The sequence below is a fragment of the Buteo buteo genome, chromosome 1 (genome assembly GCF_964188355.1).
Source record: "Buteo buteo chromosome 1, bButBut1.hap1.1, whole genome shotgun sequence".
Classification (NCBI taxonomy): domain Eukaryota; kingdom Metazoa; phylum Chordata; class Aves; order Accipitriformes; family Accipitridae; genus Buteo; species Buteo buteo.
The window spans coordinates 37,067,129-37,079,486 of NC_134171.1; the positions used below are offsets into that span (position 1 = coordinate 37,067,129).

At 45.3% G+C, this 12,358-nt stretch overlaps 1 protein-coding gene across 1 annotated transcript; it reads right to left on the minus strand.

Annotated features, from left to right (window-relative positions):
* Positions 1-237: 237 nt before the first annotated feature.
* On the minus strand, positions 238-3,371 carry CDKN2AIP (CDKN2A interacting protein). Its single transcript, XM_075028029.1, has 3 exons — positions 3,096-3,371; positions 2,869-2,999; positions 238-2,114 (listed from the first exon to the last, which is right to left on the minus strand). Exons 1-3 carry the CDS (start codon positions 3,323-3,325, stop codon positions 520-522), a joined length of 1,956 nt encoding a protein of 651 aa, XP_074884130.1. The 5' UTR covers positions 3,326-3,371; the 3' UTR covers positions 238-519.
* Between the last annotated feature and the right edge of the window lie 8,987 nt (positions 3,372-12,358).

A 12,358-nucleotide genomic window follows, 5' to 3' on the forward strand; every position in this document is an offset into this window, starting at 1 on the left:
AAAATAATCAACTAACTATTTTCTCTCCTAGTATGAGCAACAGTGAACATTATGAGCAACAAGCCTGAAACAGATGATTCAACTTTTTGATTGAAATTTTTAAACAACTTTCAATCATTCAAGTATTATGGTCCCTATATACATACTTCTATGTGGCTAAAAAAGACATGGTAGACAATTGAGCACACTGCCATCAAATCGTAAGAATTACAAAATTGTCAGGTTTTAAACAGCAAATTGTACCTTAGTCATTTAATTAAAAATAGAAGAATTAGGTAGACTATTTTGCAAATAAAACAGCACACTAGTGTGCTATATATTAAGGCATACCTTTAAATGCGCACTTGTCATCTCTGACAAGTTTTTTTATACAATTGCTACCAAGTGAAAGAACTATCATTGTCTTGCAAAACTGAGAAAGAAATACAAAATATCTGGAAGCCTACATTTTTAAAGTACAAAATTAACCTTCAGTCCTTGTGTTGAAATACTCTACAGGGTACAAACAGCGATTCTCCCCTACAAGATCTCACGAGGATTTCTTAAAGCTGGGGGTAAATTTGAAGGTTTTGATTCTTCATCCAGAAGTACCAAATCTTCAATTTCGCTACCTTTGTATTTTCTTTTACAGATCTTCACAATAACTTTCTTCTTGAGGAATAATTTCAAAGCTTCTCTTGAAGCAACCGCTTTGGCATTTTCCATACTTTTACCACAGCCAGTACCCAAGTAGACAGACTTGCACCTCAGTTCACAAACTATATTTTCTAGAGAGCTCTTATTTTGAGGCAAGTCTGCAAGCTCCTTCAGGGGAACAAAAGCAACATCTAACGTAGCTTTTACAGACTGAATAGATGAGTTTAGAAGTTCTGCGTGATTTACGTTAGGACTGAAGCCTCCAACAGCAACCAGTTTCCAGGCTACAGCTTTGTACAGTCTGTTGAAAAAAGGTTGTCTTTCCTTTGCGTCTTCGCTGGTTAACGGTTTGCACAAAGCCTTAGCAGGGCTTTCACCTGCCTGTGAGCCGCTCTTAGAGGCAAGCTGTGGTGAACCAGCCTGTGTGCCACCCTTGGAGGCCAGTAGGGAAGCACCTGCCTGAGCTCCACCCCGGGAGGCCAGTGACGAGGGACCTTGCTGAGCACCACTCCGAGCGGCCAGCAGCGAAGCAGCCACCTGAGCGCTGCTCTTGGAAGTCAGCAGTGAGGATCCCTGCTGAGCACCACTCCGAGCGGCCAGCAACGAGGCAGCCACCTCAGCGCTGCTCTTGGAGGCCAGAAGCGAAGAGCCCGCCTTAGCATTGCCCTTGGAGGCCAGCAGAAGCGAGGTGCCTGCCTGAGTGCTGCTCTTGGGTGCCAGAAGCAGCGAGCTGCCTGCCTGAGCGCCGCTCTTGGACACTGATGCTGGGGCACTCACTTGGTTTTTGGAAGACAGCAATGTAGCACTTGTTTGCGGGGTGCTCTTGGTGGTCGGTGGCACCGTTGCTGCCTGCGAGGTGCTCTTGCTGGTCGGTGGCACTGCTGCTGCCTGTGGGGTGCTCTTGGTGGTGGGTGGCACTGTCGCTGCCACTGCCGCTGCCTGCGGGGTGCTCTTGGTGGCCGGTGGCACGGCCGCTGCCACCGCCTCCACCTGTGGGGTGCTCTTGACTGCTGGTGGCACCGCCACCGCCTGCAGGGCACTCTTGGCAGCCGGTGGCACCACCGCTGGCACTGCCACCGCCTGCGGGGCACTCTTGGCAGCTGGTGGCGCTGTGCTTACTGTAGTTTTCTTTTCGGGTGACGGCACATTTTCAGACTTGCTTTCCTTAGGCGGATTCGAGCGAGGCTTCTCTCCTGACTCTTTTTCAGATGAAGACGGATTTTGCTCAGTAGTATTTTCAGCATTAGCAGATTTTCCTTCTGTTTCTATGTCTGATGCTGTGACCATTTCTTGATTTGAACTGGAAGTTGACTGGGAGCTTTCTGGACCTTTGCTAGTATCTTTTTCCTGCTTTTTTGGCAATGTGCTCTCTGTTTCCTTTAGGGCTTCTGCCTTAATTGTTTTCACATCCTTCCCAGTATCCTTAGAATCTTTGCTTTTCTCCACAGCTCGCTTCTTGGAGGGCTCCTCTACCCCTTCTGCAAAACAAGTGAAGTATGTTATTCTCTTTAATTTCTGCACTATGAAATATCCATCTAGAGACAATTTATCTATTTTCTAAAAACTTCTAGCAATAATCTCTGTGAATTTAAAAGGTATATATTGGAAATACACTTTGAACTGTAATTTCAAGTATTAATCTACTATTTCTGAATATTTTAGTATCTTTTGGACAAAACCCTAAAACCACTCAGGTGCAAGATTTCAGGTTTTGGTTTGGGACCCGTAGGCAAGTATGTATTTCTATTCTTGAAGCCCAAACCAAAAATGACCAAAGTACATTAAACAAACTATCTGACCTAAAACCAAACAAACAAGTGTATTTTGTCTACTAATAGCATAAAAGCATCTTTTACAATAGCACTTTAAGAATTTCTTTAAGAAACCAGGTTTCTCACAAAGCAATAATGTCCGACTAGCACTAAAGGCAAAGAAGAATACGTTTGAGCTGGAGCACAATAGTCTACATCGCCTTAAAAAAATAATCAGCTTAAAGTGCACCAGTTGCAGAAATGCAAAACAAGAGCTCTACATTAGCAACGCGATACGTATGCGTTACATCTATTTTACAGGTATACGAGGAAAAAACAGCACAGAGAGGGGAAACGATTAACAAGGAGTTTAAGGAGTAAATTATTTCCGCTACTTTCTAAGCCCGAGGCAAACCGAGAAACATTCAAAAACAAGCATTTTCTAGACTCCTATGTATTGTCACAGCTATGATCTGCTAACCATTGCTACTTGATATGCCTCTTTTCTTCACCTTGGCAACCAGTTCATCTCTCGTGGTGCGGATAGGCGCGCCGGTCACTTGGATGCCTTCGGCCATTTCCAGCGCCTTCTCCATGACCTGCGGCGGGTACCTGGAGGGGCGACAAGGGGAGAGGAGAGGAGGGGAGGGGTGCCGTCAGGCGGCCGCGCCGCCCGCCGCGGGGCCCGCCGCCCCGGCCCGCACTCACCGGCAGCCCAGGAAGACATGGTTGGCCCACACCATGGAGAGGGACACCAGGCGCTGGAGCTGGGCGCTGCCCGCCGCCGGCGGCTCCCCCACGTTGCGCAGCAGGAACTCCCGGCGGTGCCGCCAGTGGTGCTCGGGCTCGCAGGCCCCGCGCAGCGCCTCCGCCCAAGCCACCTCTTCCGCCGTCCGCCCCAGGGGCTCGGCCGCCGCCATGGCCTTCCCCGCCGCCATGGCCCTCCCCGCCCCGCCGCGCCGCGCCCGCCCCGGCTCCGCGCGTGGGGCCGCCCTCCTCCTCCTCCTCCTCCTCCTCCTCCCCCCCCCCACCAACGGAAACAACCGCTCCGCTCCGCTCCTTCCGGCCGCGCGGGATGACCTCACAACCGGCGCGCGCGCGCGAGCGAGCGGCAGGCCGCCGCCCCAGTCCGCTTTGCGGCGCGTGAGGGGGAGGAGGGAGGGGGCGTTCCTGCCGCCAACGGCCCGAGGCGGCGAGCGGAGCGTGCCCCGCCCCCGCGCTAACGGTCGGTACCTCGCGGCGCGGCGGGACGCTGGTGGTGGGGTCACGGCGAGCACGTCGCTCCTCAGACCCCTCGCTTCCCGTGCCCGTTTGAGCGCGCTCCATTATAGCGGCCCATGGACTGGGTTGGGTTTGGCTTTTTTTGTTCTTTTTTTTTTTTTTTTTTTTTTCCCCCCTTGGTACTGCAGCTTGAAGCCTCAGATTTTTCGCAGTGCGTGTGTGGACGCCGCACACGAACTGTTGCGTTCAGGCTGATGCTCACAGGGGTGTCAGCTTCTGGAGGGGTGCTCACGTGCCATCCTCAGCCCTCGAGCCTGTGACAGACTGCCTGTTTCCTTCTCTCAGATTTTTTGGGGTGCCGGGGGAAAAGAGATGGTACGGGCACGGTTACCCACTTTGTATTCTGCCTGGTGAAGGTGTGAACAAAAGTTCTGCTTACACATCTGTTCCGGCTTTGCTGAGGTCAGAGTCCATGGGATCAGTTCATGTTTTTACCTCCTGGGTGTGCAATAGGGAGGTAGTGGCAAGGAAATGGGTTGTTGTAGTGTTTTGGAGGAAACATTGAATGAGGGGTCCTAAGTATGAGGGCTGCTGGCTGCAAAGGGTTCAGATAATTGCTCGCACCACTCTGTAGGCTGTCTTCATGTTGCAAAAGTTTACCCCTGAATTTGATTTAAAACCAGTTGGAGAATTCTGTGTGAAAAACTGATAAGCATGCTGTGAAAATACCACAAGGTTCGGTCTGCCAAGATGGTGCTTGCTGAATTTGTGCGACACAGGAGAGAGGTTTGAATTCCAAAGGGACTGTCCCAGGAGAGCTGTATTGATTCCGCCCCCCCCCCCCCCCCCCCAATTAGAAGTCTGTGTTTGCTTAAGTTTTCAATTTTTAACACCTATGTGTCATCATGAAGTGGACTACAAGGTAGATTGCATTTGAGGAGGCAGTGTTTCTCCTTAAGTGACTTCAGTGTCTTATTTCATGGAAATTGTTAGGTAGTGGTTTATCTTGTAGTACCTCTATGGTGCAAAACCAAGTGATTAAGGAAACTAAGCCAGAAAAAAACAGTCTAATGCACTTTTACTCTGTATCCATTGTTAGAGTGGAAGTGCTTTTCCTTCACTTGGTTAGCCCACACGATGTTAGCTTGTGCATCAGCAGGAATAATTCAGTGACAGCGAGCGAACAGTAATGAGTGGGATGGGACCTGACAGACTCACCATTGTTTTGTATTTGCATGTAGAGGAAGAAAAGGGCAGAAAGTTTGTATACTCTCTGGTGTGGGTGTCTTGGAGCAATGGGTTTGTTTAGAAACAATGTCAGAAGGTTTAGAAACAGCACTGTGGTCACCACCAGTGTAGTGTTACCCATCCGTTTCCAGGCATTAGTTGTATCAGTCCTGCATGTGGTTATCTGGTAATGGAGGCTCAAATACATGAGGGGCACGACCTGTCACACTAGGATTTCCACTTAGAAATGAAGTGGGCCTCTCTCCTAGACCTCTGAGTTTGTGATACCATGATTCTTGACTTCATGGTCAATACAGACCCTAGAAGGGAAGGGTGAAAGGAATCCCTGGCAAACATAGGTTTGAGTTTGCACTCGAGTTGAGGTCATCCATGCTGCCAGCCTGTTTGTTCACACTCTTCAATGAGCCAGTTTTGCTTTCTAACAAAGCCAGTTGGGACTTGGCCCAGGCTCGAGATCTGCCCCTCAGGGACAGTGGGAATTCAACCAGGCCTGAGTAGATGTAGCAGGACTGCCTGTACTCTTGCAAGGGTAACAGAGCAAACAACACAGCCTTGAATGCCCTGTCGTCCTCCACAACCATCTGAGCCGCCAAGTGAAGTGACTAGGGACTAGTCCATGTTGAGCTGCTCAGATACCAGTTAAGAGTAGGAGCTGGGGAGGGTTAAGACTCCAGAGGGTGATAGGGGCATCCTGTACACTCAGAGGATCCCCAGAAGTCATATTCTGGTATTGCTGGGTGAATGACAGCTCCTGATGCCAAACATCAGAGGTAGGCCTCCGCATCTCAGAGTTGTGTGTCTGCTTTTGGTCACCCCATGTGCATAAGATTATATGGATTTACCTGTGAGTCCCCGGGCTCCTCCAAAAGCGTCATTCTAGGGAATGTTGGAGACAGCACAGCTACAGAGCGTAATACATTATCTGGTCCTAGAGTAGCTCAAAGACTGATTAGAACAACTTTTTCTTGCCCAATTTTAGAGGAGAAATGGACTGAGAGCCATTTCACCTCTTTGCCCACTGACCATATATGTGAACACAAACATAGGTGACAGCTGGAGAAAGGTCAGAGGACAGTCCTGCATGCTTCTGGAATGGTTCACAACAGTTTTTGGCTGTAGTGAGCAACTTCTATGGTGTGGTACCTTTCCAGCACCTTATGCTGTTAATTTTGGGTTAATTTTCTCTAATGCTCCTTCTGCATCAACATAGCCTTGTTGTTGGTACAAAGATGACTTCAACCAAAATCGAGCCTTTTGTCTTCACTATGTGTTTTTTCCAGACATACTTTGTTATTCTGTGCTTGAATCATACTGGCAACAGGCTAGATCCCAGCCCCGGAGCACGGGATGTCATACACAGGCACGCACAGCCAAACATAGGCGTATACCTGCAATGGTCTCTGAGCACTAGAGACATACTGTGTCTCAGGTTGATTAAACAAGTATGTGTGGTAGAAAGGAGAGAAAAACACTGCTGTTAATTTTAAAAAAGGAAGCAACTAGCATTTTCATTCTCACCAGGAAAGGCAATTTTGAAGTTAAACACCTCATTGATGGTACTAATACTGTGCATTTAATTTTCAACACTGGAAGAAAAGAGATGGTTTTGTTCCCACTAGGGAAGGAACTTCTAAATGCCACATTGATAGTAGTGTTGTTAGAGTCATTTGGGGCTTGATAATAGCTTCTTTTGGCAAGGTATAACTAAAATCCCAAGGTGAATCATGCCAGTGCCTATAATCACAGTATTGCGCCAGCACTTCCCGTATAATAAAGTTTATTTCTGCCTTTGTAAACCAGTGAATTATTATTTCTTCAAAGTCAAGTCCTGCTGAAACACAGAGGGCAGTAGCCCCATTGAGTTCAATTATGTTCTGTGCAGTAAGGTTAATATATAGTGACACTCTTTATTCAGCTTAATATGAGAAGTGTGCCCTTAACATCACAGCAATGCAAAGATAAAGCTTGGAGTTATTGCTGCAGAAAGGTAATAACAGTGGGATCTTACTGGCCTGGCACAATAAATCCTCTGAGCACCATCTGTAGGTTGGTCCCTGCTATAAGTAATAAGTAAACACTTGAGAGCTCTGGCTTAAGTTCATTAGAAATGCAGCTTGAAGAAGGATGGGGAAGAGACATTTTGCTGTTTCTTAGGATAATGTACATGTTCTGCCGGAGCAGGTTGTGGAAGGTCTCCTAGCCAGGCAAGAGACAGCACTTCCAGGGAGATGTGTCTGCATGTACCAAGGTTGCCAGTCATTACGGTTCAGTAAACTAATCCTTGGAATAAAAGAAAATACTTGCTAAAAGAGCATTAATGACTATGTAGGCTTGTCAGTGGAAGGGAAGTTAGAGTAAGCCCATGTTTTTATTTCACCACAGTTATGCAACTGTTGTTATGCTACTGGAAGCAGCTCTGGATTACAAAATCATCCACTCTTCCGAGATTTCTCAACTGAGGAAAATGTATTGTGTAATTGCAGTGGATAAAAATAAAGGTAAAAATGAAAAGCTTAACTGATAATCATTTTCCTTTATACATATCTGCTCTTACTACTAGCTTAAATACTATTTTGTATTTAGTAATGTGCTATACTTGAAATATATAACCATGCCTACAATAGAGTTGTCAGTTGTTTTCCTTTAAATGAGTTTGTTAAGCTTTAACTACAGCTAAACGTAGCATACCACTTGCTAAATTTTGCTAGCTAAACTATGCTTTGGGTAGTATACCACTTGCTAAACATCCATGGCCTGGTGTGAAATTTTCCATACCAAGGATGGAAGTTTAGGATGACTTTACAGCTACCAAACATGATTTAAGAAGAAAGGCAGGAAGAAAAGGGCTTTGTCTAGGATAAGATATTGTGGAGAAGTTCTCTTTGCAGTGCTTAAATGCCTTTATGCTCTAGAGCAGACTTGGAATTTGTTGTGAAAAACTGAATTGGGAGGGGTGTGTCTGATGTTCTGACTACACTTAGCATAATTTATAAGCTTCTGAAGAAATGAATTTTCCACATTCCTGACTTAGCATGTGTCGCCACCATCCTTGCTACTACTGCAGTCAAGTCTACCCTAGTTGCGGGCTGCAGGGCCAAAAATAGACCTCTGTTTGCCACTATGGACTGGGGTGGGTCTCTGGACTGAGAGTGAGGCTGTGGAGACCATGCACTGTGCTCCCAAAAAGCTGCTGTTTTCTCCTCTTCACAGGTGCTTGAGTGTGTCTGATATGAATGGTGAGGGGACAAGGACCTGCCTGAGGGGAGGGAAACAGTAAGTATGGAGACAGGGGATAATGGTGAGACTGAAACTGCTAGGGGGTAGAAAAGCTTAACATGAGAGTAATAGGAATAGGATACAGGAATTAGGTGAGGAAGGAAATTAAATTCTCAAGGAGAAATGAAGGAGAACGAGTTCAAGGCAAGGGGACAAGTACATATAGATGAGGAATCGGAGCGGGACTGTATGCCAGGAGCCTAGGACTAAGAGAAATGAAAGAGGATAGACGCGGAAGCCAGGGAGGAAACCAGAAGAATGAGACCACATTGGTAGAGCTGATAAAATCAAACAGAATCAAGTCTTGACTCTGAGCAAAGGGACAAGCTGTGATGGGAAGGGGAGCACTGACAGAGGAACTACTGGGATTTGAACAGAGACTCAGAGAAAGGAAAGTTAAAACTCGGCAAGCACAGAGACATTAGCATTTCAATGTTTTTTTCCATTGCAGTAGACATCTGCTAGGGTAAGTAAGACCAAGAAAGTATTCCGCCATTCTAATTTAGTGTAAGACATTTTCTTGTCTTTTCTGTGTGCTACAAAGGAACAAAAGAGGTAGAAATCCATTTGTTTGCAGAAATCCATCTTGTAAGCCACCTTTGAAGAGTTTTTAGGTAGGAAGCCTTAGGCCTTTGGCAGACAGCTCTACCCTAGAGTTGGAAAAAGCAAGAAAACAGCCTTAGGAATCTTAATGCAAATATTGGCATGAGTTCATTGTAATTCAAGAGGATTCAGGAAAGCACTAAAAGGGCAAAGAGGTCTTATCTGAAAAAAGAATCCATTATGAGGCTATAACTACTGAACTTTTATTTGTGTGTGTGCATATATATATATGTATACAACACAAATGCATGTCCACGTATGCACATGTAATACAATATAGATATGTGTGAATAAGTTTTAAAAATACTTGTATTATTGAGAGTGTGAGCACCTATAAATCTAGATACCCCTGCTCCTTCAGTCAAACTATTCATGCCTTGGAGGAAAAGAAAAATTACAACTAATATTTTTTTGGCTTAGGTTTTGGATAGGTGCATTACACAAATGGATGCTATTAAATCTTTATACCGTGCTGTACCAGGATGAATTTTGTATGTGCTACATATTTTGCAGACACAAATAACTATTTTAGAAATGATATAAGGAGCTTTCCTGAGACTCTAGGCAACAATGTCAGATCTAATTTGAATTATTGCTATTGAAAATCATGGTTCTGTTTTTCATTATTGTTATACCAATATCCCTGACAACCTGCAATTTACCTGGTATGAACAGCACCTCCTGAAAATATAGAGCTGTTTTGTGTGCTGTGGTATTTTTGTATATCCTCCTTGTGCATAGGCGTGATATTCCACATTAATTCCACTTGATGGCACTGAAGGAGACAAGATTGCCTGGAAATATCTCCAGAAGTTGAGTATAACTCCAAAAAGGGAGAGAGGCTTATTTTTTTATTCCATTACTGAAATAGACAAATGTGGACTCATTTTACATCCTGATGTAATAATTTGTCGTCAAAACCAACTCTTAAACACTCCTAGTTGTAGTTCTAGGGTTTGACAGTAACAAAATGCCAGTGGAGGCAGAGTCAAGGCTCCTGAATCTGAATGCCCCTTCTCCCCTCAAAAATGTAAAGGCTAAAACATGTGGCTTTGGCCCATTCTGAATTCTTATGTGAAGGTTTACAAAACATCTGAAGAATTTTTGGTCCCTGTCCTCCATGGCAATGCTGTCGATACTGGCCACTTCTACCATTATGAGGAAGTGCAAGGATGTTAGCTTTTAAGCTCATTTGGAAAAACTACATAGGAATTCATGCAAAATTAAAAGCTTCCACCTGTTGAGGAAATGTTGTATAGTGTTTCAGAGAACATCGCAACTTGAGACACCATCTGCAGTTCCCACACAAGGACCCTTGTTTTTTCCTGTGTAGGGATTTTGTGATCCTGCCCTGGAAGGCACAGAATTACTCTCTGTCAATCAGACCTATAACCTGGGAGTCGTCTTTGACTCCACTCTCTTTTTTGACCTGTTTATCTTGATGTATATGAATTTTGTTTCTTTTTCTTCTCTAAAGTCTCTTATCTCTGCCCACATCACAGATATGCTTTTTTAGGTTTTTGTTATCTCTCATCCTGCTTATGACAGCTTTTTTCCTATGCCTGACCTGACCTGTCAAAAAGGTCCCTTGAAACACTATTCTTGCACTTATCTCCCTGGCCTGTTTCTGTGGCTCCTTTTTGTACTTACCTCTTTAGTATATCTCCATAGATTTCCCTGTCTCTGCAAGCCCTCTAGCCCTCTGAGAGTGCAGTCTGACAATTTTTTTGGCAGCTGTGTTGGCCTAAGACAGTCTCTGCTCCCAGCCATTCACTCCTGTCTCTTTGATATGCCTGCTAGTTTGCTGGCATAGTTGTTTTGTTCAGCTGTATGGTAAACCAGACTAGGAACCCGATTTGGCTGAAAAGCAGCATGGGGGAGAGAGGAGAGGCACCCTTTTCAACCAGTTTATTTCTCCAGTCTAGTCTATCAGGCAGCACTTCTGGTGAAACTGAGGGGTTGGGTTTGGGGCAGAGACAAGTGGCGTGCGACACGGGGTTGCAGAGCAGCAGTGGCTTATGCTGGTTTATGTAGCGCGGTTGCTAGCTGTTGAGCCATGACCTGATTTTGATGATAGAGCTAAGCCAAGCTAATAGCTAGCTGCTGCCGCAAGGGTAGTGCTGCGCCTCCTTCCCCACCCCTTGTCATGGGTTGGTTCCTGGCACTTCCCTTGTGCCAACACCGGTGCTTATCTCACCCACGCGAGCCAGTTGTGGGAGCTAACCTGGCACAGAAGCATTCCACTTCTAAGGGTTTGCCTGGCTGTTCTGCTGAGTGTCCATGGAGCCCTCCCACTCAGCTGCAGCTGGATGCTCTGTCAGCTCAAATGCGTTCTCAATTGGACCACAACACTTCACAACTTTGCCTTTTCCTGTCATCTGCTGTCCTCTTCTCTCTCAGTCTCCATATCTGTTCCATCTGCTTTTCTCATAGCTGTTTTAATGATGTCCTTTTGGTCACCCTCAACATATGGAATACCCTCCCTGAAGTAACTGCTGCATCCTTCAAATCTCTCAAGATTTCTTCTACCATGACATGTGTTAAACTGCCAGCTGATAACGCCCAGTTTAGTTGCTTGTAGGAATTTTGGGGTTCATTACTACGTTTAATGTGTCCATGTATTAGCTTGAAATGGGCAGACTCTATCAGTTTACTTGAGAAGCAAAAGGGGATTAAACTGCCACAGAATCTTTTTTTTTGGAAAATAAAAATTCCCCAAGCTATGCCCTGAAGGAGATGTACTTCCCTAAGGTCATATATAAATACTAGAGGCTGATTTTCTGTTGCTTCACACCTTGGATCATCATTCATGCTTGTGCAAATGGACATAGCATTGCTACTAAGCAGTTTACAGTAACATCTTACAGAATTGTAAATTAGTGCCCCAGAGACAAGATAGCAGAGAGTCAGCGCTTACATGAGCAGCTGAGCACAGAGACTTAGGGATTTCTTTTCACCTAGTTGTTTTCATTGTTCGGGCTCTTTTTAGACACATGTAGAAGCATATCCTAAACATATTTTATCCTAGTATTTTGGTATGCTAAGCATTTTTTTCCTATTCAGTTAAATAGAAAATTTATGGAAAACAGCAGTGAGTGAAGCTTCACATTGCCTTGGAAGCAGTAAAATAAAATTATCTGTGTTTGCTATTTAAAAAAAACATGACAGAGGGCACCTCTACACCATGCAACAGAGCACATACTCATCCAGTTACTTGCAGAATAGAAAGCAGCAGCTGTAGACTTGCATATGAGTGCCGCTGCACCCAAAGTACTTAACCCTGTTGGTAGGTGGTGCTAATTAGGTTGGATATGGTGCTAATTAGGTTAGATACAACACTGTGGTCATGCAAATACACCGTGCCTGTGACTCTGGCTCACACCTGGCTCAAGGATTCTGCACATACTGCTGCATCAAGCCATATGTGTGCATCCAGAGAGAGGAATCATTTGCCGGTGGCCTCTTGTTTATTAACCCTGTAGGGTTTAGCTGCAGTAACAGATGCATTTGCCACACAGAGGTGTCAGATGTGGCTTTGTGCTAGGGATTACCTCCCTCTTGGTAAAAACAGAAGATGCCCTTTCTAAGTGTGTATTTCAGGCTGTGAGTTGTTGCTGTGGAAT

Excerpts from the sequence above, each read along its gene's own strand:
- CDKN2AIP (XM_075028029.1), bottom strand. The coding sequence starts at position 3,325 with ATGGCGGCGGGGAAGGCCATGGCGGCGGCCGAGCCCCTGGGGCGGACG. Across the intron at positions 3,000-3,095 it reads CATGTCTTCCTGGGCTGCCG|GTACCCGCCGCAGGTCATGG; the intron begins GTGAGTGCGGGC and ends TCGCCCCTCCAG. Across the intron at positions 2,115-2,868 it reads AGGCATATCAAGTAGCAATG|AAGGGGTAGAGGAGCCCTCC; the intron begins GTTAGCAGATCA and ends CTTGTTTTGCAG.